The 26,243-nt window shown below is 45.9% G+C and overlaps 1 protein-coding gene across 2 annotated transcripts in view; it reads right to left on the reverse strand.

Moving 5' to 3' along the window:
• LOC144781029 (cytosolic phospholipase A2 epsilon-like) overlaps nucleotides 1-26,243 on the reverse strand; it is a 162,345-nt gene that overhangs the window by 52,603 nt on the left and 83,499 nt on the right. For both annotated transcript variants that reach the window (XM_078659646.1, XM_078659645.1), the window contains exon 9: nucleotides 21,476-21,580. In XM_078659646.1, the coding sequence (XP_078515772.1) occupies nucleotides 21,476-21,580 (105 nt within the window). The remainder of the gene's footprint in view (nucleotides 1-21,475; nucleotides 21,581-26,243) is intronic.

Here is a 26,243-nt window from a genome sequence, read left to right on the forward strand (position 1 = left end):
TCATTATATAGTTTGCCACCAGAAGACATCTTCTCCTCTGATAGAATGTATATTTCAATTTTCTTTCTAACATTAACCTTGTCTAAAACAAATATCAAAATGATTCAATGAATTATTTTTCTCTGTCCAAAGAAAATTTGAGAAATGTGTACAGCAACAAAAATAAACAAACTGAAAATAGAACATCTAAGTGGGTCAGTTGATAGGGAGAAAGAATTGTCGAAATGCATGATGATAATAGATAGAAGGTCTAACAACCGCATAATATCATAATTATATTATGCTTTGTTTTAATTCATGACTAACTGTAGCCAGCACAATGCATTGCACTTTGCCTGCGCTGCCTCGGTGTTGGTCAGGGTGGGAGGGTACCCCGGGGGGGTGTTGGCGATGGGTGTTGTGGGCCTGTTGGAGATCTCATCTGCATGGTCTATGGTACCATGGCATCTGTTGCCTTATATGTGTGGCTCTGGCCTTGGCTCCCTTTTGTGGTGCAGGCTGCTGTCTGACTTTACACCAGGACAGAGCAGGTGTTAGTTTCCTGCTGCTAATGTGCCGTATTGCCTGTTTTGGGTTCTTATCGCCAATCTGGCTGGTCGTTGAGAATGTCGAATAGTGGTGTTGTCGTGGCTTCTGGCACGGGAACACCAACTCTGCATCTCATTAGCGATAGTTTCTGTGGTCATCTGTGGCGATGTTTTTTGCGGCTGGAAAACTGGGGATTTCGGAGGTTAGCACCAGCTTGTGAATTGGGCGATACATTTATCACCACTTTGGCTGCAATAAAGTGCCGTTAACTCGGCGATAAGTCCTTGAGAATATTCCCCAGAGTGTGATACCTGGGTAGTTGTGTGGCATGTGCTTTGACTTGTTGCACGACCGGGGCCACTCCCGCTCCATTCTGGATGATTCTTACTCCTAACGATTTAGATGTGCATCTATGAGATAACTGATGGGCTATCCCCTTTGGATTCACGAGGGTCAGTGTTTTTGCCCACACTTCTTTGCAGCCCACCCCCTTTTTGGCAGTTTTTTCCCTTGTTAGGGGTTTGTGTTTTGTTATTTCCCTAAAAATTGTTTGGCTACCTGCATAGATTAATGTGATGTGGCAGAGTGAAGCCATAAGGGGTATATACTTGTGATTGACAAGACTTGCTCGAATACCATTTTCTTTATTGTACAATAAGTTGACGATGCCATTTTCTGATTGGTGGGTAGAGGTTATTTGACTAATGGGAATTGCTTTATGTAGATTTTAATCATGTACGATTGACAAATGTACTGATGTTAGTGTACAGCTCCTTTGTGATTCAGGCTTGATTTTTCGCTCTACCATGTTCTATTGCATGGTGCTTTATGCAATGTTGTACTTTCTTCTGTATATGTTCATTATCACAAATGTCTCTAATAAACAGATCAAACAAAAAATAAAAATAAAATAACACGCATCTAACAAGTCTGTTGTACAATAAACCCTCAGATAAAACTTCACTCCAAAATTTGAAAGCCATTGTCCCAGAGCTTTTTTTAGACCAGTCCTTACATATAAGACACAACTCTACAGATGTAACCAAATTTGATGAACAAGCTAAATCTTTGACAAACAAGTCATTGAGCTAGAAATTATCCCAAACACAGTGTTTGTAGAGCAAGGATAAGGGTATGACACAATCAGAAGCTCTACTAGTGACATATATAAAAGAACACAAGAAAAGTTCACCTCTGTAACTACATTCAGGCCAATCTCTAATCACCTTCAAAAGATCCTCATAGGCTTTGAAAGATTCTCAGGTCTAGTGAATAGCGATGCTAAAAACATATTTTAACATTTCAAAATAGGAATGACCCTGAGGGAAAAACTGATCCATAACAGAACTTAAGAAAGAAAACTGGGCTCAACATAAACCACTACTTCTCCCAGCATTATGCTGCAGATTACCATTGTTCAATGATTTGCCATTAACTAGACCTGTTTTATATCAATTAACGACAGATGTTAGTCACAGGAAACCATGGGAGCAGTGAAAGCAAGACAGATACAATCATCAGGATCAACTATAAAAGTACAGTGTAGATGGCCCTCAGTTGAGCGTAAACACTGAGTGCATTTCAAGATGTTTACTGCTAGTTCTAGATGTAATCTTAGCATGACCAGTGCCTTTCTCATCAAAAAATGCATTAAGATTCAAACTGCAGCCCATACACGGCAGGATACTGAAGACTTAAACAACAAGCCTTGGCAAAGCCAATAGTTCCCACCATTGAATGAGTACCATGCGATTGGATATACCAATGCCGATTCGCTTTGGTATTAGCAAAAAAGATAAATTAAATGGCCACTAGTGTAGGACCCTGGAACAGTTAGTAGTGCAACTGCAACGTGGCTGCTGATGCTGGTAAATGTGTAGCAGGGTTAGAAGGTCATCGCGGCCTAGCGCTGTAAGGGGTGCAGTAAAGAGAACAACCACACAGATACTTTGTCCGTGACGTCAGCCACGTGCGCTGACACCACCCTTTATTAAATACTCCCTGGTGCGCGCCTAGCCCAGGGAGGTGCATGCATACAATGTATCGTAGCGGCCTGGTGGCTCACCCCATCCCATCCAACGTTTAAACTAAAAAGTAATTGTTCACACTTAATGTTCCATAGCTCCACCACAGCCCCTGTCACAGTGCCACCTTAACCGTACAAAGTCCCGCAGCCGTGTGTTCGGTGCCGGCTTGTCACAAAAGTCATACCGATGGTGCTGGCTCCGACCGCCACTCTCTTCAGTCCCAGATGGAGGGGTACCACCCCAGGGGGGTGTTGTCGGCCGCCCCTCTTGTTCTTCCTGGTGGCCTGACGTATCACTCCCACTCGGGCGGCCATCCATTGGGCCGGGGTCGGAGTCTTCCTCCCACGGTTCTCCTTCAGGAGCTGAAGCCGCAAGGCCTGGTCGGGGCACCTTTTTGAGACAGGTGATAGGTTTCATTTCTCCATGCCCCGCCCACTGCATACATTATGCTTATGAGTTAGCAGAATGTGTCTAACTACTGATATATTCATTTATGCATTTTGTGACATTATTTCAGTCTTCTTAGCTTGGCCTGTGTGCCACCATTTTTTAAGCATTTCTCTTTGCGTGCGAGTTGCACTTGCTCATCCCCCTCCCGTAGGAATAGGAATATTCCACATGTCAGCAGTTTTGTCTCTCAGCTCACTGTGACTGAAACTACTAGCGAAACCCCTTATCACTCTGTTCTCATGTGCTGGAGATGCTAAGGCCTGGCTCCGTGTCCTTGGAGTCAGAAGAGAGAATGTTGCAATTCCAGGTGCAGATGCCTCTTGTATGAGGCCATTGTTTATCCTCTCCGGGGTCCAGTACTTTTCCAGTATGGGCGTGTTTTACTCTGCATTTTTTGTATTATAATGTGTTACTGTGATGATATGAGTCAGTCCTCTCGGCACACTCTTAGAGAGTGAGGTCAGACAGGGCCCTCTCATATGGGAGTTTGTGGCCTAATAAAATTGCTTGTTTATTCTTCTCCACTGTCCGGCTGACTTATTATTAGGTAACTATAGGTGAGTGTGGTAAGTCACTCAGGTGGATTTGAGCCACGCTTATCACAGGAACTATTTCGTGCTATTCTTTGGTGTCCTTTCTCTGCCACTACTAGGGTCCCGTGAACCCGCACAACTCTCCAGGGCTCCGGTTCAAAGGGCGTGCGAAACGTTGACCCGGGATACCTGTCCTTTCCCTGGATGTCGGCGGTCGGGCACCACTCCATTTGCTGGCCTGGTCATTGTTGTTCTTGCGTCGGGCTTGGGATGCTTCCATATCAACTACCACAAGGGTCCATGCAGCGTTGACAGGTATTCCATCTCTCACGGCCCTTTTCAGTAACAGGTCATGGGGTGCACACTTTGTGGTGCAGTGCAGAGTCTGTCGGTAGGCCCTCAAGAATTGGTGTAGACACATCTCCAGGTGGGCCCCTTGGGCCACCCCGATGCAGGGAGCCTTATTCAGGGTAAGCATGAATCTTTCCACGTCCCCATTGGTTTGGGGCCACTGTGGTGTTATTTTTCTGTGTCAGATCCCCAGCTGTCTGAGGAACTCCTGATGCTCCTGCCCTTGGAATGGCAGCCCATTGTAGGTGCGCACTTCCTCAGGCAGTCCCAGCAGTGCAAATGCCTTCTCAAGCACATTTGCAAGTCTTCTCAACTCCTTGGTGCCCTAGGTGTGCCAGCTCAATCGTGCGATCTCGGAGGGCTGCGGGCACTACAATCCGGGTGCCTTTCAGGATGACTCCATTGCCAGCCGCACTCAGCTCACCTCAACACCTCCACATGCTTTCCCAGTATTCTTTTTCTCTGTTCATTTCCACTCAGGAACCACCGCCACTGGTAGTCCTGCAATGTGCGGCTCACCTCCTGTAGGCACTCGTCCTCCACCGACGCTTTCTGTATGTCTTTCAGCAGAATTGCTTGAGGGCGAGCCTCGTCCAGCAGTTGGTTTACGTACACTTCTGCACTCTCATCAACCTCGGGCCCTAGCGCTTCCTTGGGCGCCAGCGGATGTCTTGACAGATAGTCGGCAGGATTGCTTGCCCCTGGACGGTACACGACCTCGAACTGATATTGTTGGATTTGGATGGCCCATCTTTCAATTCGTGGTGGTCCACTCCGCGCTGTCCCCGCAAAAATGGGTACCAAGGGTTTATGATCAGTAATTATGGTGAAACGGTGCCCACACAGGTAGATGTGAAAATGTTGACAGGCCCATCGAATGGTCAGAGCCTCCCTCTCAATCTGGGCATACTCGGTCTCCACTGCCGTGAGTGAGCAGCTGGCATATGCAATGGGCACCCACTCCGCCTGGTTTGACCGCTGCAAAAGTACAGCCCCTAGCCCCACTGGACTAGCATTAACAATCAGTTCAGTAGCCGCTCAGGGCCGAAAGTACGCCACCGTGGCGCTGGTGGGCAGAGCCTTTTTTACATCGGCAAAAGCCTGGGACTCCTTGTCCGACCACCTCCATAGAGTGTCCTTTTTAGTCAACTGTCGCAAAGGTTCCAAGAGGGTGGCAGGTCGTGGAATGAAGCGGCCACAGTAGTTGGCCATACCCAGGAAGCTTCTCACTTCTGATGGCGTCTGGGGGGCAGCTGCCGTCCTGATGGCTTCCACCTTTGCGGGGTCCATCTGCAACCCTTTAGCGGAGAATCGGTATCCGAAGAACTCCACTTCGGTGGCATAAAACTCGCACTTCGTTTGATGGAGTGTCAGGCCATGCTCCACCAGCCTCGTCAGGGTGGCCCTCAACCTCACGTGGTGCTCCTCCAGGGACTTCGAAAAGATGAGAATGTCGTCACTCACGTTAATGACTCCAACAAGGCCTGACAGTGTCTCCCTTACAGCCTCCTGGAACACCTCGGCAGCCGATGACACTCCAAAACTCAGCCGTTTGAATCGGAGCAGCCGTACATGGGTGGAAAAAGTCATAATATACCCACTCTCTTCCGCCAGCATCAGTTGATGGTATCCTGAATTTAAGTCGACTTTCTAAAACCATTGCGCACCATTCAGGTCAGTCACAATTTCATCAATTGTGGGCGTAATGTGCCTTTCACGGTGAATGGCTTCATTGGGTAGTCCCATGTCCATGCACAAACGGATGGCTCCAACGGCAATACCCACGGTGTAGGGTCTGACACCTTCTTGATGACTCCTTCCTGCTCCAGGCGGTCCAGTTTCCGGTCCCACCAGCGGTCTGAGGTGAAAAGGGACCCTCCTATGGCGAAGTGCCACAGGCCGCACAGACTCGTTAATATGTATTTTAGGCATCCTAGCCTTTTGAACAGCTCAGGGAATTCCTCCAATATTTGATCTGCCTGCGACTGGTGAATATGCTTGGCAAATGTTACTAGTCCTAGATCTTCGGCCGAATGAAAAGCTCAGTAACGACCCCGCCCGGTTGCAGGTGACGTAGAACCGGGTGGCCGTGATTCTGTCCTTGCACCTCACCTCAGTGTCGACTACTCCTTGCAGCGGAATGGGCGTATCCCCTCCATAGGTCAATATACGGGCCGCCGTCGGCATAAGCCTAGGTCTCGGCTTGAGCCGCTTTAACTGCTCTGCATCCAGGATATTGACGGATGCCCCAGTGTCTATAAGAGCCCTTACACACGAGTCTCCAATCCACACTTGGCACGTGGGTGGTGGTCTCTTGGTAACGACTGCTGCCCCCTGCTGTCCACTTCATCTTCCTCCAGAACTTTCTTGGCAGATTGCGTAGACCCAGCTTCTTGAGGCCTGCTACCGACCTGCGGCTTGGCACTTTGACACACTTTTGCAAAGTGTCCATACTTGTTGCATTTCATGCCGGGCACACTCTCGGAGCATGCACTCCCATGCCGCAGTTTTTGTATTTGCGCCGCCTGCTGCTTTCTTCTGGCTTAGCCCCTCCATTGGGCCCTCGACTCTGTGACTTCTTTATCGCCTCGATCCGTTTTTCCTTGATTGGATTTGGAAACACCGCCTGACTCCCCGTTGGCTTCTTAGTGAGTGCCACTTCCATATCGCCAGCGAGCGCATCCGCCAGCTCATGTGACCTCCCCAAGATGAGTATTTCTTTCAGCGTAATCCCTGGTTGGCGGAGGATGAGCTTGCGCAGCTCCGATGATTTACACCAGGCTATCAGCTGGGCTCGGGTCTCGAACACCCGGTCAGGCATGGTGCAAGTACTGGCCAACTTTCTCAGCCTCGCATTAACACATGCCTATCGAATCCTCCCCCCGCTGTTTGGCTTGGCGCAATTTGAAGTGCTCCTAGTCGGGATTCACTTGGGATTCGAAATAACGGTTGAGGGCCTGCACCGCCTTTTCATAGTCCCCACTATCTCCAGTGTCCGGCAGGTCCTGAAACAACTCATATAGTTTGTCACCCCCCCATCCGCAGCATCAGCGTCCTCTTTGCCGTCCCATCTGTTTAGTTTTGCAGCTGCCCCAGCCACTTCTTCCAGCGCGGGGCCGGAGTTGCAGGGTCTGCCAGCTGGCTGAACTCAGGGAGGGTCTGCCCTGCCGCGTGGCAGGGCCGCCCTCCGGCCGCTCCCGCCGCTGCTGTTCTCTCTGGTGAATCCAGCATGGCCGCGTCCCTTCACACCACACCGCTTTTCCACGCTCCTACCACGTGGTAGCACACAGGGTCAGATCCCGCTACGTCTCCAATGTAGTACCCTGGAACAGGTAGTAGTGCAATTGCAACGTCCCTGCTGATGCTGGTAAAAGCGTAGCAGCGCTAGAAGGTCATTATGTCCTAGCGCTGTAAGCGGAGCAGTAAGGAGAACAACCACATAGATATTCAGTCCGTGCCGTCAGCCACGTGCGCTGACACCACCCTTTATTAAATAATCCCTGGTCCGCACCCAGCCCAGGGAGGTGCATGCATACAATGTATTGTAGCGGCCGGGTCGCTCACCACAACTAGGGCATCAATATGCATTCACATGTATCCTGAAATGATCCAATGTGGCCATCCTAACGTTTGCAAATATTGCGATGCACCAATAGCCATTTTAGTATTTAAAAGAAATTTAATTTACAGTTCCAAGATAAAAATGGCCATATTCAAATATTCATTAATAATTAGTATGCATGGGAGCGCCAAAGGAAACTAGTGAGCAGACTGTGTCACTGTGCAGTTGCTGGGCCATCGCAAAACATGTTTACAATTTAAAAAAAATTTGAAGTGAACAATTAAGCAAGAGTCAGGAAAAGAGAGCATTGGGTTGGCATGTGAAGCTGAACGAGCAGAGAGGGAAGGAGAGCAAGAAATGACTAGAACGCAAAATAAAAGAACATTCCCTGATAAAGGGATAGAAGTCATCAAGTCAGAAAACAGTAAAGCAGATACGCTCGATTGGCAGGAATAACACAAAAATTGGGTTTAAAACCTTAACTCGGGACCACAGAGCCGACATAGCAAGAAAGCTTAAGAATCATGAGCAAAGGGCTGACAAAAAGCCCAGTTCATATATTGTATTATAGATAATAGGTCTTTTCAAAACACATCTGCAGCTGTCTTTAGGCAAGACCTGCAAATCTCCTCGGGAGAGCAACAGAATCACTGGAGATTCAAGAGTCAAAAACCAATGCAAAATAACATGACCAATGACACACTTGAGATTGGACTGCAAAAACGGTGAATGTTTCCACCCGTTTTAAGGGAAAAGGTGACCGTCATTAGGGCCTAGGCCCTTTGCTGCTCTTTTGCGCCTCCAAAACGTCACTTTTTTGGTGTTCTGGTACAGCGGCATATTTACAAGGTCTTATAAAACCACTTTACGTAGCTCTACATGACCTTGTAAATATTTGCCCCTTTCACGCAGAACATTGCGTGATAGAGAAGTTCCATGGGTGTTCCCACGGAACATCCATGGAATCTGAAGCATTCCCAGATTTACAAGAAATCTTAAATCTGGGAATGCCTCGGAATCTAAAGCCACCCCACGGGTGGAAACAGGGAGGCGCAACAAGGAGAAATGTTTTCATTTCTCCTCGTTTTTTCCTTTTTCCGTGTGTGCTGCATTCTGCAGCACACATAGAAAGAGAAAGTTGCCAGAATTGATTGATTTTGTGCAGGAAGTTGTCCCTTCTTCCACAAAATCAATCAGCCCCCCCAATGCAGGCACCCTTGCCAGGGCAAAAGGGTGCCTGCGGTGGAGCTTGGCATCCCATTGTGCGCCAGTGCAGGAGAAAAGAACAGGCAGGGGCAGCTCCTCCGCTATGGCGGAGGTGCGTCGCCCCACTGCTTTTAAGCAGTGAAAAACATAAAATGACAATCACTTAGAGTTATTGTCATTTCATGTTTCCTGTCCTGCTGCTTTGCAGGGTGTGGGAGGGTGGGCCGGGCTGCTCTGCTCACCGAGCAGGGGAGGAGTGGTTTGCTTACTCCAAAGTACGCAATGACTGTTCGGTCGGCCCTCTCGGGCCGCCCATACTAGTCAAGTGCACTTCCCTGTTCTCCCTGCAGGCTGCATTACAGCCTACATGGAGAACATGCCCACCCCTACAGCCCCTGGCTGAGCGCTGTGATTAGCTTAGGGGAGAAACCTGGCTGCCTGCTTCCTGTTCATGTTGGAGGCAGGAGACCAGAAGTGGAGAAGACGCGGGACCCAGCCTCGAGGTGCGTTTTTTAAAATGTATTTGATTCATTCCAATCTTCCTCACCCCCTGCGCGTCACCCACGGTTCCCCCTCCCCGCTCCCGCCACCATCAACCGCAAGCCATGCCAGCCACGACTGAGAACAGAAGTGCACCTTATCTCATAGATACAGCACATTCCTGCCCTTATGTTTTGATGTAGGGCAGCGCAGCAAGATTCTTTGCGGCACTGACCAGCGCCAAAACTCATAAATGAGGCCCCTAGTGAAGCTTGGCAGTCCCGGGCAGTAAAATCACAATGTGGCCCCAGTGTGCAAATAGAATGCTCCCTGCACATTAGGGCCACTATATTTTTGTTTTTCAAAATACAAACATCAACTTTAAGACTTTGTATTTGAAAAACAAAGGTTTTTACAAATAGGGCCAAAACAACATTGTGCAAAATCTTTTGGCATCAGTAATTAAATGGCGCACTGGAAGATGCATTGAAGGCAGTAAGATCCTAGCCAGGCAGGAGGGGTCCAACAGGACCGGCAATCTTCAACCAGAGGAAGGTAGGCCCACCAAGGTGAGGCTGCAGATCCAACTTTAACTGCCCTCTTTAGTCATTATGGAAATTTGCATTTGCCACACTCCCAGGATTTAGCTGACCATTCAGATCCCTGGTTAGGACACATGTATAGATATGCAAGCCAATGCCAAGTCTGCCCTTGCATCACCAAAATATTTTTTCAGTAAACATTTTAACAGTAGTTAATATGAATTAATAACAGAGAGAACAAAAATTGTTGCATACAATATAATTAGACTACACTTTACCCAAGAAGGAAATCAACACCTATAAAGTACACCATGTACATTTCTAACCTACTTAACTAAAAGTATTTTTCAACAAAACTCTCTAGTGTTCTAAAAAACAGAACCAGATATACATTCATATAGTAGGATACAAGATGATCTCAAAACCAACACAATAAAATGCGACATGTGTAACAATGGGAGTTTACAATGGTGCTCCATTTGTAAAACGAAATAAATAAATAAATAAGTGCAGGTGCCCAAATAGTTTTTGGACTTTACTGCCCATTTGGCACCACCCATCTCCATCACTGGCACCACCTACAGTCTGCATAGAGAATTCCAAAGTGAGACAGCAGTGAGGAAGCAAAGCAAGCGTGCCAGTTTCCCTGAAGTGGAGTTCAGTGGGGGCTTCTCTGCCTAGAAATGTATTCCTTTGGCACTTTCTATATTAGAACATTTATATTATCATCTCATGTATTCTCCTGTTGAATCATTATTACAACTGGCACTTACACAACTTTCGCTTTGTGCGCTACACAGACAGGTCAAGAATTGGCTGAGCATGTAGGAAGAAACCTTCCATGACACAGTGACTTGGCAATGTCAGAAACAGGCACTGCCTTTCACCTCTTCTCCATAACTCTCAGTTGTGTCGTCCCCACTCATCCACTTCCTGACTTCACCACAACACCTAGCTGAGTTTGCAGTGTGTGCTATACAAGACTCATTCAATGTGGGATCAAAACTGCAAAAACACAGGGCCTCATTACGATAGTGGTTGGACGATCATCCGGCAGGCATCATTTCGGGTTTGAGACCGTCTCACAAGGGGATCGGTAGTCCCGACAGCCCAATTAGGGTATGACTGCCGTGCAGACAATTGTAAACTTTCCTTTTTCCACTGCAGTTTGAGCTGCAGCCCGAAAAACGGCCATTGCACGAGCTGCAACTGAAAAAGGGATGTTTTTGAACATCCATGCACCGTGTGCCAGGTACCTTTTGGTGCATGGATTTTGAGGAGCACCACATGTGCCCCCAAGGCCACTTCGCAGAGGCCTTTTGGGGGCCCTGGTAGGGTCCCCCAAAGTCCCTTCCCGCCAGCCTTTCCATGGTGGTGGAACTGCCATAAAAAGGCTGTCAGCAAGGAACATTGAAATACCTACGGCGATGCCTGCGCAGGCACCATCCTCATTGTAGGGATTACGGACCGACCGATGCCCCGATGAGCCTGGTGGAGTCGTTGGTATGTCCCTCCGACTGCTGTGGTCTGACTGACTGCATCGTAATGCGGTGGTCAGAAAGCTTTACTGTTTGTTGGGCAGACAGCCCCTGAAGGCCTGTTGGGGGCAGACTGCCCGACATCCTAATCAGCCCGACAAAGTTTGGGAAAAGAAAACACTTTTAAGAAATAAAGACGCACATACATTACAACATTATTTAAAATGCGAAATGTATGTGGTGCCTGCATCAGTGACTTAGATTACCTTAACGGTTCTGGCACATGTTGTCGAGAAAGAGACCAGGGTGTTTGCTTGTAAAATCAAGGACTTGAAGGATAGGGCCCAGTAAAGGCATGTTTCAAAGTCTGTTTCTAAGTAGAGCCGATGCTGAGCACACACGCCACACACATTCCCAATCATATATTCTCTCTCTCTCTCTCTCTCTCTCTCTCTCTCTCTCTTTGAGGCTGCAATGGCTGACAATGAGGTGTCTAGGACAGTGCCTTTTGACTGTTTAACCAACACTAAACGACTGTTAAAAAGCAGATTTGTTCAGATGTAAAGAGTTCAGGTCCCCTAAAATAAAATAAGTATCAGTGAGACCCACCAGCACACATTAACCACTGGTTGCTAGCAAGCTATATTTGCCTTCCTTTTGGTGTTACAGTCAACTTTGTCAGAATGGGCCATATGTATCAAGCCAAATTGACTTCGCAAACGCCGAAATTTGCAGAATTTCGGCGTTTGCGAATGCAATTTGGACTAATGGCATGCATCAAGGAAATCTGCTTGAAAAATAAGGAATCGCAAAATTTGCGATTCCTTATCTTGCGATTGCATTTAAGGAATCGCAAATTTTGCGATTCCTTAAATGCAATGTAAGAAGCCATAAAAAATAGTAAATTGGCCTTAAGGAATCGCAAATTACCACCAACTTCTAGTTGGTGGTAAGTTGCAAATTCCTTTCAAAATGCATATTTTTTCATTTTTCAAAGTGCAATGTGACGCACATACATGCCCTTAGGGCATGTATGTGCGCCACATGTTCACCCATGCAGATTTCAGGGGTGCAACAGGGTGTCCTTTGGACACCCCTGAACCCTTGAAAATATTCTCGATTTGCGATTTGCAAATTGCGAATCGCATATTTCCCCTTCATTCCTATGGGCCTCCTGGCCCATAGAAATGAATGGGAAATTATTCCTTAATTGCGATTAGCAATTTGCTAATCGCAATTAAGGAATTTAAAGGAATCGCTAAAAAGAAGCGAATTTCTACATACATACCATTTTGTGATTTCTAAATAGCGATTCCTTAAAAATCGCTATTTAGAAATCGCAAAACGGAATGTTGATACATATGGCCCAATGTATCTTAACTGTTTCAATGCTACAACCCCCAGACCGGTCTTACGCTGTATTTCAAGTTGGAACTAGACCAACTGGCTCTACATTTCAACTCTGTCTGTGGACCTTGACTCTTGGCACCCCCACCTAGCCCCTTCCAGTTTCTCTGATGCTTACTTTTACTCATTTGCTATCTCTGATACATCCATCCACCCTACTCAAGTAAATATATCACTTGTCCATTTTACCAGTAAGTAAATGTGAGAAATTAGGTTGTTAGTTGGCTGGAGTTTGAGCACCAGACTAGCAACAGCCACAATCCCTTGCAGGGTGAACTACAAAAAAGTCAGTAAATTAACATTTGCTTAATAATGGGTAACTAGGCACCAAAAGCTGTCAGTTTTAACTTAGAGACAATGTGTTAAGTATTTTCTGCAGCACACAAATAGTAATAAAGTGAAAACAAAACACAAGAAAAATCCCCAATGACACAAGAAAATACCATATCCCAAAAGACTACATATTAATAAATTATTTGACACCAAAATGACAAAATTCCAATGAGTAGAACCAGCTTTATGAATTTAGATTTTTGTTTCTGAAAACCAGAGCTTAAAAGATCAAATTGCCAACAGCGGACATATAGTTGCGTAGGGTCAAAGTGGAAAGGTACGGACGGCCGCGATGGAGTGTGGGTCGGATACAAGAAGTGGATTGGGGCCGGTTAGCGCTTACCTTTGGACTGAAAACTTCTTGCAGAAAAAGTTCTGAGAAGGTGAAGTTCAGGGGGGCAAGGCTTCAGAAGGTGTCCAAGGAAGAAGTGTTGTTGTTGGATGGCCTTGGGACGAAGACAGAGTGAAGATTTCTACGTCCGGACTTAGTCGCCAAAATGGAAGCCGAAATCTCCAGAGAGACTAAGCAGAGGGCTGTAGCCAAGGACAGTTACACAAGGTCAGATAACCCTTTGGCAAAGGACCGCTGAAACCAATTTGCTGCTGCAGAGAAGAACGTAGCAGGAGAAGCCTCAAGGTTAATCCGACCCGTAATGCACCTCAGGAAGATAGGCGAGCAGGTTGGTCCTGGCCTCTTCTTGCTGCTCAGAGTACTTTTCAGCCAAATGTTTAAGTCCTCAGTTTTCGAAATTGGCCATCTAGGCACCTTTAGCACACCAACCAAGGGTTCAGGATTAATAGGACACCTCCTGGGGGTTCAGGACTAAATCAAGCTGGGTCTAGGTGTGGGTTCAAGCTGCTGGGAGCCTTTTAAGTCCCTGTGGCTCTGAACAGGGAGCCATCAAACTAGCCCTTGGAGTAAGTTCTGGCAATCCTGGGTGTAGGTGAGATGCAGGGCTCAACAGCATGGCTGCCCTCTGAGTGTTCAAGGGAGGCTCAGGGTAGGAAAGCAGTCATTCCAGGTAAAGCAGCAGTCCGGCAGAGTGCACAGCAGGTCACAGCAGCAGGCAGCTCTCTGAAAGTTCTTCGCAGGTCTAGTAGTGTACTAAAGAGTGGGTCTGAAGGTCCTATTTTTATACTTTGGTGCCCTTCTACTGGATGGTGGGAGACGCTCTGGAAAGATTCTTTGAAGTGCAGAGAATTTCCTGGCTCCCCTGACCTGGCTCCAGGCTAGCTTCAGTGACAATACAGGCTTGATAGGCCCTTTGTGCGAGGGAAGAGCACAAGCTATTCAGTTGTAAGTGGGGCTGTGATCAGCTCTGCTCCCCTATCCTGCCAGCAGATTGCAGATTGAGGCACACCTATTCCTCCTGGAGGGGCGGATCCATGCCAGATTTTTTGCATATCCCCATGTAGGTAAATGTAGTTATCTTAAAAATGTGGCATGGATCCAGCCCTCCAGGACCAACTTTGGAGAACCCTGGGCTATGGGAAAGAAAATGCCAACCTTCTAAAAGTGGCATTTTCAAACCTGTAGTGAAATATCCGACTTTACAATTAAAGAGGGGTTATCATTACAATTTCAAAGGTACCAAACAAGATATATTTAACTGCTCTCAAATAGGAATTACAGCTTATTATATGTAATAAGGAATCCCCAATGTTATTCTATAGGAGGGGTACGCCTCAAAGTAGTGAAACACAATTTGGGGAGTTTTTCATTACCAGGACATGTAAAACTTAAAATACCATGTCCAACCTTTTACCTACACAGCACTATGCCCTATGGATTACCCCGGGCCTTACTTAGTGGTGACGTACATGTAATGAAAGGGGAGATTAAGGCTTGGCAAAGAGGTTTAAATGGCAAGTCAACATGGCAGTTTAAACCTACTTTCAGGCTGCAATGGTGGACATGGGACATGTTTTAAGATGCTACTTAAGTGGGTGGCAGAAGCATTGCAGGCCGACTGGTAGCATTTAATTTACAGATCCTGGGTATATATTATAAAAGTGTATGAGGGACTGATAAGTAAATTAAATATGCCAAACAGGTGTAAACAAACTCTGCCATGATTAAAGGATAGAGCACAAGCACTTTAGCACTGTTAAGTAGTGATAAAGTGTGCAGAGTACTATGGCCAGCAGAAACTAATTCAGCAAAAAAGTGGTGGATTAAGGCAAAACTTTTAGGGGTGACCCTGCAGGGAGGACCTGGTACAACAATACTGCCCTCTAGCCTAATGCCAGTTGAGACTAGTAAATATCTTGATGGACTTCCCTGTTTAGGCGTGAGAACATGGACACTAGCCCAAGTTCTATGTCCATCTGAATTCAGTTGGATACCTCTGTCTATACTCTCCTGAGCCACAGCACTTACCCATGGGAAACCCTTCTCTTTACCTGTGGAACCCATCTGTGCAGCACCTAACATTAATTTGCTCACAGATGCATAATAGTAGGCAGACCATACCACCAAGGCCAACAAAGTGACATGGTCCATTCCACCCCTTCTATCAGACTTCTGTCCACAACCCAAGGAAAAATCTGCCCATAAGAACAAGAAACAGAGGCCACTGACAGCTGTCAGTGTCATGAGCCAGGTCCCAGTCCTCCCTGGGATTTCTGACATCTGAGGTTTTTCAGAGCAGGGGTAAAAAAAAACCTAGGGTGTTAGGCTCCCTTTTTCCACTCTTCTTCCCACTCACTACTCTAGTGGTGATAGCCTGGGACTAGTCACTCAACCCAGGATCTGTACCCTGAGGCTACACAGGAGCCAGGGGTGAGTCCTTATTCCCCATTCCCCTCCATCTGGACCTCTGTACCCTCCATTTGGAAGTGGTAAGCCCTAATGTCTGAGCATTCAGGACACCTCGGGCGGCTGACTCTCCGAGCTCTTCTACCACCGCTGGCAACTCATTCCCCAGAATATAGTCAATGGGCATTTGGAGTTTGACTATGACCCTTCTCTGGGTCACATCCCCCCCCCCACTTCAGGATTAACAGGGCCCTGTGGTGGGTAAAGATCTGCCCCTGGGCCTGAGCACTTACACACCTGACCAGTGTATTGCTCTGGGGAAACCAGCCTTTCCACTACAATGGTTGAGCTGGCCCTGGTGTCCCTCAGAGCAGCGATTGGGACCCCCCTCACCTGGACCTGGTGGAAGCGTGAACTCCCACCTTCAGGGATCACCAGTCTACCCTCTGCGTCCACTTCATTCTAAGAAAGATTTGAGCATGATCTATCTCCTGCCCCTGGAGATTACCTACTCCAAAGGCCAATATTGTCCACACATGTGGAGGCTATGCCAGTGGGTGGCTTCTTTGGACAGACAGAATCCCCCTGCTTGTATCCTAGCTGGGAAAAATCACAGCTGCGGGTTGGATATGGGGGAACCTGGTCCATTAGCGATCAGAACATCTCTTCTTCTTCTGAGAAGGGACATGGCAACATTTTCCTTCCCCCTTAACCTGAGAACCTGAACGTCCTCTCACTCTTTGGGGGGAAGCTGAACCATCATTCTTGCAGTCACACTAAAGTACCTTTCTGTGCACTCTGATGCTGACCCATAGATCTGTCCCCTCTGCAAGCTTTCAGGGGTCAGCAGGCCTCCTATCTACCAGGTGTTGGCTCAGCTCTGTAAAACAGGTATTGAGTTTGTGCTACCTCATAATTAGGTTGCTCAGACTAGTGAAATCATCTACCTTGCTGCCTCTCACCCAGCCCTTCAGTGCCTTGCTGGAATGATCTAAGAAGTCCACCCAGAACGGGTTGGGAGTTTGTGGTTGTCACTGAACCTCTGAAGGCACTTCTTAGGGGTCAGCCCAAATTTGGTACAAAGAATGGCCTTCATGGGTGCACACTTGGTTGGGTCCTCCACCTCAAGTGTGACAAATGTGTCCCTTCCCACCATAGGCATGACCCTCCACATGCTAACCTCCCTCCCCCCAGCACTCCTCTGAGACCTTTTGTACCCTCAGAGCTACCTCGTATGCTGATAACCATTGATCTATATCATCTCCCACCACACAACTGGGCTCTAGGTCATTAGGTATGCGGACTCTCACCTCTCCAGCGGGCACTGCTAGTATGCTGCCACCAATATTGCTGGACTCCACTATCTTGGCTTTTCTTTCCAGCTCCTTGAGTTTGAGCTCAAGTGTCATCCTCTTTTCCTCCATCCTTAGCTTGATCAGTTCCAGCTGTAGCTTGAGCTTCTTCTTCTCCCTCCTGTCCTCCAGTTCCTCTGGGATCAGGCCCCTGGCAGACACACTGCTCTCTGCTCCATCCTGAGCATCCGGGGCATCCTGGTCATCTGCTGAGATCGAATTGGGCTCTTCTGGCAGCTCAAGACCCCGGTCTCTCTCGCCTCATTCTCTGTGTGTGCTTCCTCCTTTTCATTGTCATCCACCTCATCCTCTTCTGATGGAGCCTACCACATCTGCATATTCTCAAAGGCCATGAGGGCGACCTGGAAATCCAGTATGGCAGCCCTCTTGTCTGCTTTCATGTCCCTTTTGCTTACAGAGTATCAGCCGCTCAGCGCTGCTGAGTGTGTTATAGTTGCATGGCTCCATCTTCATGGTCCAAAAAGGAAATTAGAGCACTTACATTTAGAAAAGCGAGAAAATAGTCAATTGAAAAATTAAGGAAGATTTTAAAAAGGGGTCACTTTTGAGGAGGAGCTACGCCAGCAACCAAGATGGCCGCGTAAGCTCCCGGCTCCGCCGACCTCCGCCAGCAGCTCGTATATCCTGTTCTCAATCCTGAATTCGCACCAGTCTCCCGGGTTCGTGAAGTATTCCTGTTTCTAAAGGTGTAATCCCGAGCTTTTTATCTTGTCGGATGCCAAAGATACGCCGTGTTCCCATTCTCGGCCTACCATCGTGTGGAAGCCGGGGCCTCGATTTCTAGCCTATCCGGGTTGGAGTTGATCAACAACGGCCGCTGGACCTGGGCTGAGCCCGGTCCGTCGGAATGCATCGTGAACTGCTTGTTTTGGTGCTGGCATTGTGAGCGGTCTACACCGTGGAGACAACAGCGTACCGCACCGGTTGCCGTGTTCGGGGGTCCGACGTCCGGAGACCCTGCCCTTCCCGGGGTTGACGGGCCGGGGCCCTCGCTGCCGGCGAGGGTGTCGATCTGGCACGACGGAGAGCGCCCATTATTATCATCGGATTTGCGTGGCCTGTTACCCCGGAGAAGCTTGCCTCCGGGGTTCGAATCCTGCTCTGCCTCTTCGTGAGAGGAGATGGGGCGGACGGAAAGTACGGCATCGCTACAGGCGTCATGGCCGCCATTGTGGCGCTCCATTCACAATCCACCGCTGTATTCCGGACACTGATCGTGCAAGTGGACGGTATCTTGGGACCAGCACACGACTCTCCGTTTAGTCCTACTATATCTGTGATACCAGCGGTGCAACGTACACCTGAGATCGAGGCCCCCGAGCAGAACCTGGATTCACTGTGCTTTGTCGGCCCCCAATTCACACTCAGCGAGCCCGTGATTGTCGCTATCGTTCCCTGCTCGATCCTGCTGCCGCCTCATACGGATATGGACAGTCTTCTATGCTGTAACAAGTTCCAAAGTGACTGTTGGGGAGATTTGCTATTTCAGGACACATTCCCTCACTCGTTTTGTGGCTATCGTGACCCTCTATCCTTTTGTCGATCCTGCAACACTGATGTGGACTTTAATGAACATTCTGCCTTTTCCTTTGTGATGGTGGTTCGAGTGAAAGAGACTCTCTCGAAATACCGTACTGGTCAGGGTTGAACTTGAGGGCTTGGACTTGATAATATGGCTTGACTCAATGCTGGGATTGTCACATGCGATGTGCTGGGAGTTGGGTGGTGCTTTGTTATACTCCCCCGATTGGTTTGTATATTTTGCTAAATGTTGGTTCGATTATATCTCGGGGTGGTCACTGCTGGCGGGGGGTATGGGAGACCGGGGGTGTGTTTGCTTTTACGACATTCCCTCCTCCATCTTTTCCCTTCCTTGGGGTTAGTTTAGTGGGCGACAGGCACGCTGCTAGTGGGTTAGGTCGTAGCCATCCGCAGGGGTGCAGGGTGGGGGGTTGAGGGGGGTTTGTTATTTTTCCTTTCTTTTGTTCTATGACCTTTCTTTTTCCCTCTTCCCTTCTTCACAAGAGATGTGGCGTATTCTCCTGATCTTTATTCATCATATTCGGGTATCGAGTGTCTGGTCTTCGTATCCTGTATTCTGGGTGGGCGGGATTCGGCGATGTTTGCTTAGGTTAACGGTAACGTGTTGTTTTACCTCTGCCCTACACTGCCATTGACGTCTTTCAGATGCTTGTAATCGTTGTGTATTTCCTCAATTGTTTTGCCCGTCCACCATTATGATATGTTCCTCCGAATGATGCCCGATATGTATATTTTTACTCTTGTGTTATAATTAATAAAAATATATATAAAAAAAAAGGGGTCACTTTGATGTCAAATTATTATTTTAGGATTTTTGTGTAATACAAATCACTGTATGGTACTGCACAAACACAAGCCCTGGTCCACACCACTAAATACAATTGTACGAAATGGGGTTGCTGGTTGACTGGGTTGTGAGCCCTGGCCAAGCACCAGTCTCATTCCCTTGTAGGGTGAACCACAAAAAAAAAAATTAACCTGTGCTTAACCCTGGGTAGCTTGGCACAAAAAGCAGTCAGGGTTAATTTAGAGAAAATGTGGAAAGTATTTATGCAGCACACAAACAGTAATAAAGTGTTTATCCACTCTGGCACATCCTCGTGACATGTGCGGGGAAGACAGATGAGGAGGTAATACCCCAATTATGTGCCTGTAATCTTTATTCATTCGAGCCCTGGTCTTCCTCATCACAGCCCTAGATTCCTGCCCTCCATGCCTGGTTGTTATTTACCCAGGGCTATTGAGGTGATTGGTATTTCAGAAAGTGTGGTAGGAGTATGACTTTATGTCTCCCAGGGAGGAGGTAGAACCTATGTTTGGACTCGGTATACATATTTATTTTTACATTTATTTTAGGGATAAGGTAGGCAAATCCTGTTGTGTAATAACTCAAACTTCACAGTCTAAGGACTGTGAATGGAAAGGCAAGGACTCAGAGTAAAGAAAATTACCGGTAAGTAATCAAAACGAGTCAGGATTAAAAAATAAATGTTTTAGTACTGTAGCCCATAACTTAACTGCTATTCTCAGCTCCTACTAAAGGACATGAGATCATAAAACAAAGTATATAACTGAGAATCAGCTAATTCTAATGTATATGCCTGTATTTTCTCATATACAGCAATATGAAGGCATGGGATTGTTTTACAAGATTTTGAGGGAGGATTTTTATTTGGAGTCTAAGGGGGCTATTTAAATATTGATGGACGGAGTAGTCGCCTCTGACCTGGCAGGGGACTTTACGTCTGCCAGGTAGAGACTACCCCGCCCACCAAATTTGTATATGACTGCCTAGAAGGCAGTCATTTATAAAGGCATTGACAGGAACTGTCATCACGGCGGTTCCTGTCAATGCGTTTTACTGTTACAGGGCTGGGTCGGAAGGACACAGCCATGTAACAAACAACAATCTTCTTTTCTTTTCAAAAAGAATATCCCAAACAGGATTTTCATTTTGCAAAGAAAAAAAGTGATGCTCCCATAGCCAAATCCTGTTGTGTAATAACTCAAACTTCACAGTCTAAGGACTGTGAATGGAAAGGCAAGGACTCAGAGTAAAGAAAATTACCGGTAAGTAATCAAAACGAGTCAGGATTAAAAAATAAATGTTTTAGTACTGTAGCCCATAACTTAACTGCTATTCTCAGCTCCTACTAAAGGACATGAGATCATAAAACAAAGTATATAACTGAGAATCAGCTCATTCTAATGTATATGCCTGTATTTTCTCATATACAGCAATATGAAGGCATGGGATTTTTTTACAAGATTTTGAGGGAGGATTTTTATTTGGAGTCTAAGGGGGCTATTTAAATATTGATGGACGGAGTAGTCGCCTCTGACCTGGCAGGGGACTTTACGTCTGCCAGGTAGAGACTACTCCGCCCACCAAATTTTTATATGACTGCCTAGAAGGCATTCATTTATAAAGGCATTGACAGGAACTGTCATCACGGCGGTTCCGCTCAATGCGTTTTACTGTTACAGGGCTGGGTCGGAAGGACGCAGCCATGTAACAAACAACAATCTTCTTTTCTTTTCAAAAAGAATATCCCAAACAGGATTTTCATTTTGCAAAGAAAAAAAGTGATGCTCCCATAGCCATGGGAGTCTTCTCCCATGGCGGGGGGAGGAGGGGAGCGTTCAAATGTTTTTACTGTTCCTTACCACCAGGTTTTTCCTGCCGGTAAGTAACAGTAGCAAAATGATTGTAGGCGGACCTCATTCTTACCAGCAAGAATTAAATTAGGCCTCAAGTATCTGTGTATTTGTTTTTGCTGAAAGATAAACAATTGCTTTTTCATATATAATTAGTTAATATCTCAGGGAATGCATTTTTACATTGTAAGTACTATTAACGAGCACAGTAGGTAATCTGTGGATTTACCTAAAAGGAAACACTCACCATTGATGCTGGAAGTGCCACGTTCACTTTATTGCCTACAGTTAGTGTCTTCAGAGGTAGAACGACCATGCTTTCCGGGGTGGTGGAGTCTTTTCTGGATCTGAACTGAGAAAAAAACAAGCATGTATCTTAACAAGGAGAATAAGAGTCGATTCAGCAACAACTTCAGCAGAAGCAATAAAAATCAGCTGCAACCTCTACAACAATGCTGTGTACTACTTTGTTTCTACTGATTCTTAAAGGGAATCGCCTGTTTGAAATTTGGACCCAATTGATTGAAAAAAATTGAATTTTACTCTCTTGGGGCCATATGTATCAAGGCCAAATTTTTTCGCAAAATGGTATGTATGAAGGAATTTGGGTGCAAAATAAGGAATCGCAAAATTTGCGATTCCTTATTTTGCGATTGCATTGAAGGAATCGCAAATTTTGCGATTCCTTAAATGCAATGCATTAAGCAAAAAAAAATCCAAAATGCCCTTAAGGAATCGCAAATTACCACCAACTTCTAGTTGGTGGTAAGTTGAGATTTCCTTGAAAAATGCACATTTCAGCATTTTTCAATGTGCCAAGTGACGCACATACATGCCCTTAGGGCATGTATGTGCACCACATGTACACCCATACTTATTTCAGGGTACAACAGGGTGTCCTTTGGACACCCCTGCACCCTTGAAATTATTCTCAATTTGCGATCAGCAAATTGCGAATCGCAAATTGAGAAAAATTTCCCATTCCTTCCTATGGGCCAGGAGGCCCATAGAAATGAATGGGAAAGTATTCCTTAATTGCGAATTTGCAATTTGCGAATTCGCAATTAAGGAATATCAAGAAATCGCTACAAAATTGCGATTTTATTGATACATACCAATTAGCGATTCTGAAATAGCGATTTCTTAAAAATCGCTATTACAGAATCGCTAATTGGTATCTTGATACATATGGCCCTAAGGCCCATATTTATCAAAATGTTGCATTACCATTGCGCCAAGGAAAGGGACATAAGGGTGACGCAAAACCTAAATGAGATTTATCAAGTAACGCAAGGGCACTTTCGTGGCCCTGCATGGCATGATAACTAAAGTAACGCAAGGCAGCAGACATCGCTGCCTTGCGTTACTCTGCATATTATGAATAGAGGGGTTCAACCCATGTGGTCAATGGGACCTGGGTAATACGTTATGATATGTAAAGGGGTCCCTGACCAAACATACAACACTAAGAGATATTATTTAATTATTTAAACAAAACACAAATGATGGAATACAGTGTTTTTATTATCACTGTACCAGAAAAAACATATAATATTTTTGCGATTGCTAGTGCAGTATACAAAATTTCAGTGCGCCCACAAAAGGGGAGGGGAGGGGGAGTGCAGGGGAAAGGGGGTATGTTTCAATTAGTTTAACATCACTAATCAAAAAAATCATTAAGCACCAATACACAAGCTGAAAAACATTATCATTGATCCATACTTCGGAGATCAAGAAAACACACATGTTAAACAGCAGAACATGTCACATAGAACAGAAACTCCTGTGATGATTATTATTATCAATCTTGGGTTAAGGAGTTCATGTAGGTAGATGGTGGTCTACGTTTCGACCCTTAGGTGTAGGATATTTGATCCTTACTCGCGGGTCTTCATCAGGACGTGGGGGGAGGTGAAGGAAGGGTGGGGCCCTGGTCTTGATGCCGGGACAGGATAAATGAATATATAGCCGCTTTTACCGGGACACGGGCGATCGTCCGAGGGGATTGGTACATCAAAACCTAAGAAGGAGCAGTCACAGCACATCTCCTTCGCATCATAGTATGCTTCGTGGCGCCTCCAACGCGTGGATCGCGCACCGTGGACCGCCGTCCGTGGTCGGTCAGGGAAAAAGCCAGCGTCAGCGCGTGTCAAACCGGGACTTCTTCTTCTTCAGGCTTTTTCCCTGACCGACCACGGACGGCGGTCCACGGTGCGCGATCCACGCGTTGGAGGCGCCACGAAGCATACTATGATGCGAAGGAGATGTGCTGTGACTGCTCCTTCTTAGGTTTTGATGTACCAATCCCCTCGGACGATCGCCCGTGTCCCGGTAAAAGCGGCTATATATTCATTTATCCTGTCCCGGCATCAAGACCAGGGCCCCACCCTTCCTTCACCTCCCCCCACGTCCTGATGAAGACCCGCGAGTAAGGATCAAATATCCTACACCTAAGGGTCGAAACGTAGACCACCATCTACCTACATGAACTCCTTAACCCAAGATTGATAATAATAATCATCACAGGAGTTTCTGTTCTATGTGACATGTTCTGCTGTTTAACATGTGTGTTTTCTTGATCTCCGAAGTATGGATCAATGATAATGTTTTTCAGCTTGTGTATTGGTGCTTAATGATTTTTTTGATTAGTGATGTTAAACTAATTGAAACATACCCCCTTTCCCCTGCACTCCCCCTCCCCTCCCCTTTTGTGGGCGCACTGAAATTTTGTATACTGCACTAGCAATCGCAAAAATATTATATGTTTTTTCTGGTACAGTGATAATAAAAACACTGTATTCCATCATTTGTGTTTTGTTTAAATAATTAAATAATATCTCTTAGTGTTGTATGTTTGGTCAGGGACCCCTTTACATATCATTGCGTTACTCTGCAGCAGAGGGCGTGCCATGGGAGGAGCGTGGGTGTTCCCACACATCCACCAATACATTCTGATATATATCCAGATTTTCAAGATTAAAGAGAGTCACCCTTTCATGCCAAAAGGGACGGGATGGGTTATGCAACACTCAAAAAAAATTTCCTCTGTGTGAAAACTTACTCCTATATGAAACCCAATATTATCTGCCCTAGGCTCAATTAGGATGCACTAAATATAAATATACAGTGAGCGCTTGATCCACAATTAAAAAAACTACTCTGTCTCCATAGTTTCAAAAACAATCAAATGTATTTACTCTTTAAGAAGATATAATAAAGTATACCATTTGTACACCAGCTTGTATATGCAAAATAAAAACATACAGATATTAAAACACATTTCTTACAGTTCATCATTCTCTATTGAATGTATATTAACCAAACATCATTGTCACTACATGCCATGAATCTCCTCTCTACAGTACAAACAATAAAATGCAATGCAAATAATAAAGAATAGCTCAAACCACTCTTTTTTTAAATTGCGTTGACGCAACCTTTCAGTGGTACTTAAAATGGTTCACCCGACCTTCTTCAGAACTACAATATTTTTATACAGGTCATACAAACGTATTATTCTCCAATCATCAAATCTCCCCACTATGGATGACCTAGTAGTATGCTGGAACTGCCTGCCAGGATTATATCAGAATTCCGTGCTTGACACGAGCCACACATGTTAATCACTGGATCACAAAGGACCAGTAATACAAGCAAAAAGAAAAAAAGTAAATAAAGAAATAAAAGTATACCTTACTGCTTTGAAGGTTTACAAAAAAAGTGTGTCACAAAGTTGTGCCCTCTATTAAAAAAGTGGGATATTTCCACATAAGAAGTTATTGTGGCACACGGGAATGGATTACATCAATAACATCCACCGATATTAAATAGCAAGACAGGTCCTGGCAGGCAGTTCCAGAATACTTCCAGGTCGCCCATAGTGGTATGTCCAGATTTACCAACACTGGCAGACCTGGGAATGCATCTGAATTGTATGTCTCCCCACCAGAGGCTTAACGAGGAGAAATATCTTTATTTCTCCTCGGTGTTTTCTCTTTCTAAGTGTACTGTGTTCTGCAACACACTTAGAAAGAGGTAAATACCTCTGAGGATTATTTTTGTGCAGGAAGGTGCCCCTTCCTGCACAAAAACATATCTGCAAAAGTGCCTGCTTTGGCGCTAGGTAGCTGTTTGCGAGCCAGCACAGGCAGAGGGCAGGAATGCTCCATATAATGGTAAATACAGCATATTCCTGCCCGCTCCCTTTCTCACACGCAGCAAGGTGGCTTGCTGCATTGCGTGAAATATTGATAAATATGGGCCTAAGTTTCCTTCTATATTTGAGTACATCCCACACAGAGTATAAAACATTATCTTTATCCAGTCATGCTTCGCTAACCATGCCTCCGTGCCAGTCTTCTTCATTACTCCTTATCCTAATATCCTCATACCAGTCATTACATGTAAGGCAAGCTACTTCAAAGGCAGGAAAACCAAAACAGGAAACAAGCCCCTCCCATCCCTCCTGACCCCAAAAACAAATTGGAATACCCAGCATCTTTCTGCTGTTATATTCAAGCCAGACAAAGACCGGAAGAAACTGGTAAGATCCGTGGGTTGTAATAACTAGTACGGGGGCGTTAGAACCAGGAGTAATGAAGATGATCAGAGAGTAATCAGGAACATTGCCTTCAAGTCCCATGCCCACGTCACAGTTATTACTTGCGAGAAATACCCAAGCAACACACAGACTTCGTGATAAATTGCAATTCATCCAGTTGTTTTATTGAAACATTTTACATTTATGATGAAATAAAATGTATGACTCAAACTTCAAAGCTCATTTAATCACTGTCAATACCCTGCAGTCTGTAATGCTGGAAAAACATACTTGGATAAGACCCTTTAGTTAGTTTCAGATTTCAGTTAATGGGGCACCTTTAACATCAGCCAAGACTGGGCCAACTTTCTGCTGAACTTCCTGAATGCCCACTGGGAGAGGAGGGTCATACACTGAGTAACTCAAAGCAATTGTAGAGTGAATCCATCAACTAATTGCCACAGAGGAGACCTTT

This window comes from Lissotriton helveticus, chromosome 9 (assembly GCF_964261635.1).
Source record: "Lissotriton helveticus chromosome 9, aLisHel1.1, whole genome shotgun sequence".
In the NCBI taxonomy this organism is placed as follows: Eukaryota; Metazoa; Chordata; class Amphibia; order Caudata; family Salamandridae; genus Lissotriton; species Lissotriton helveticus.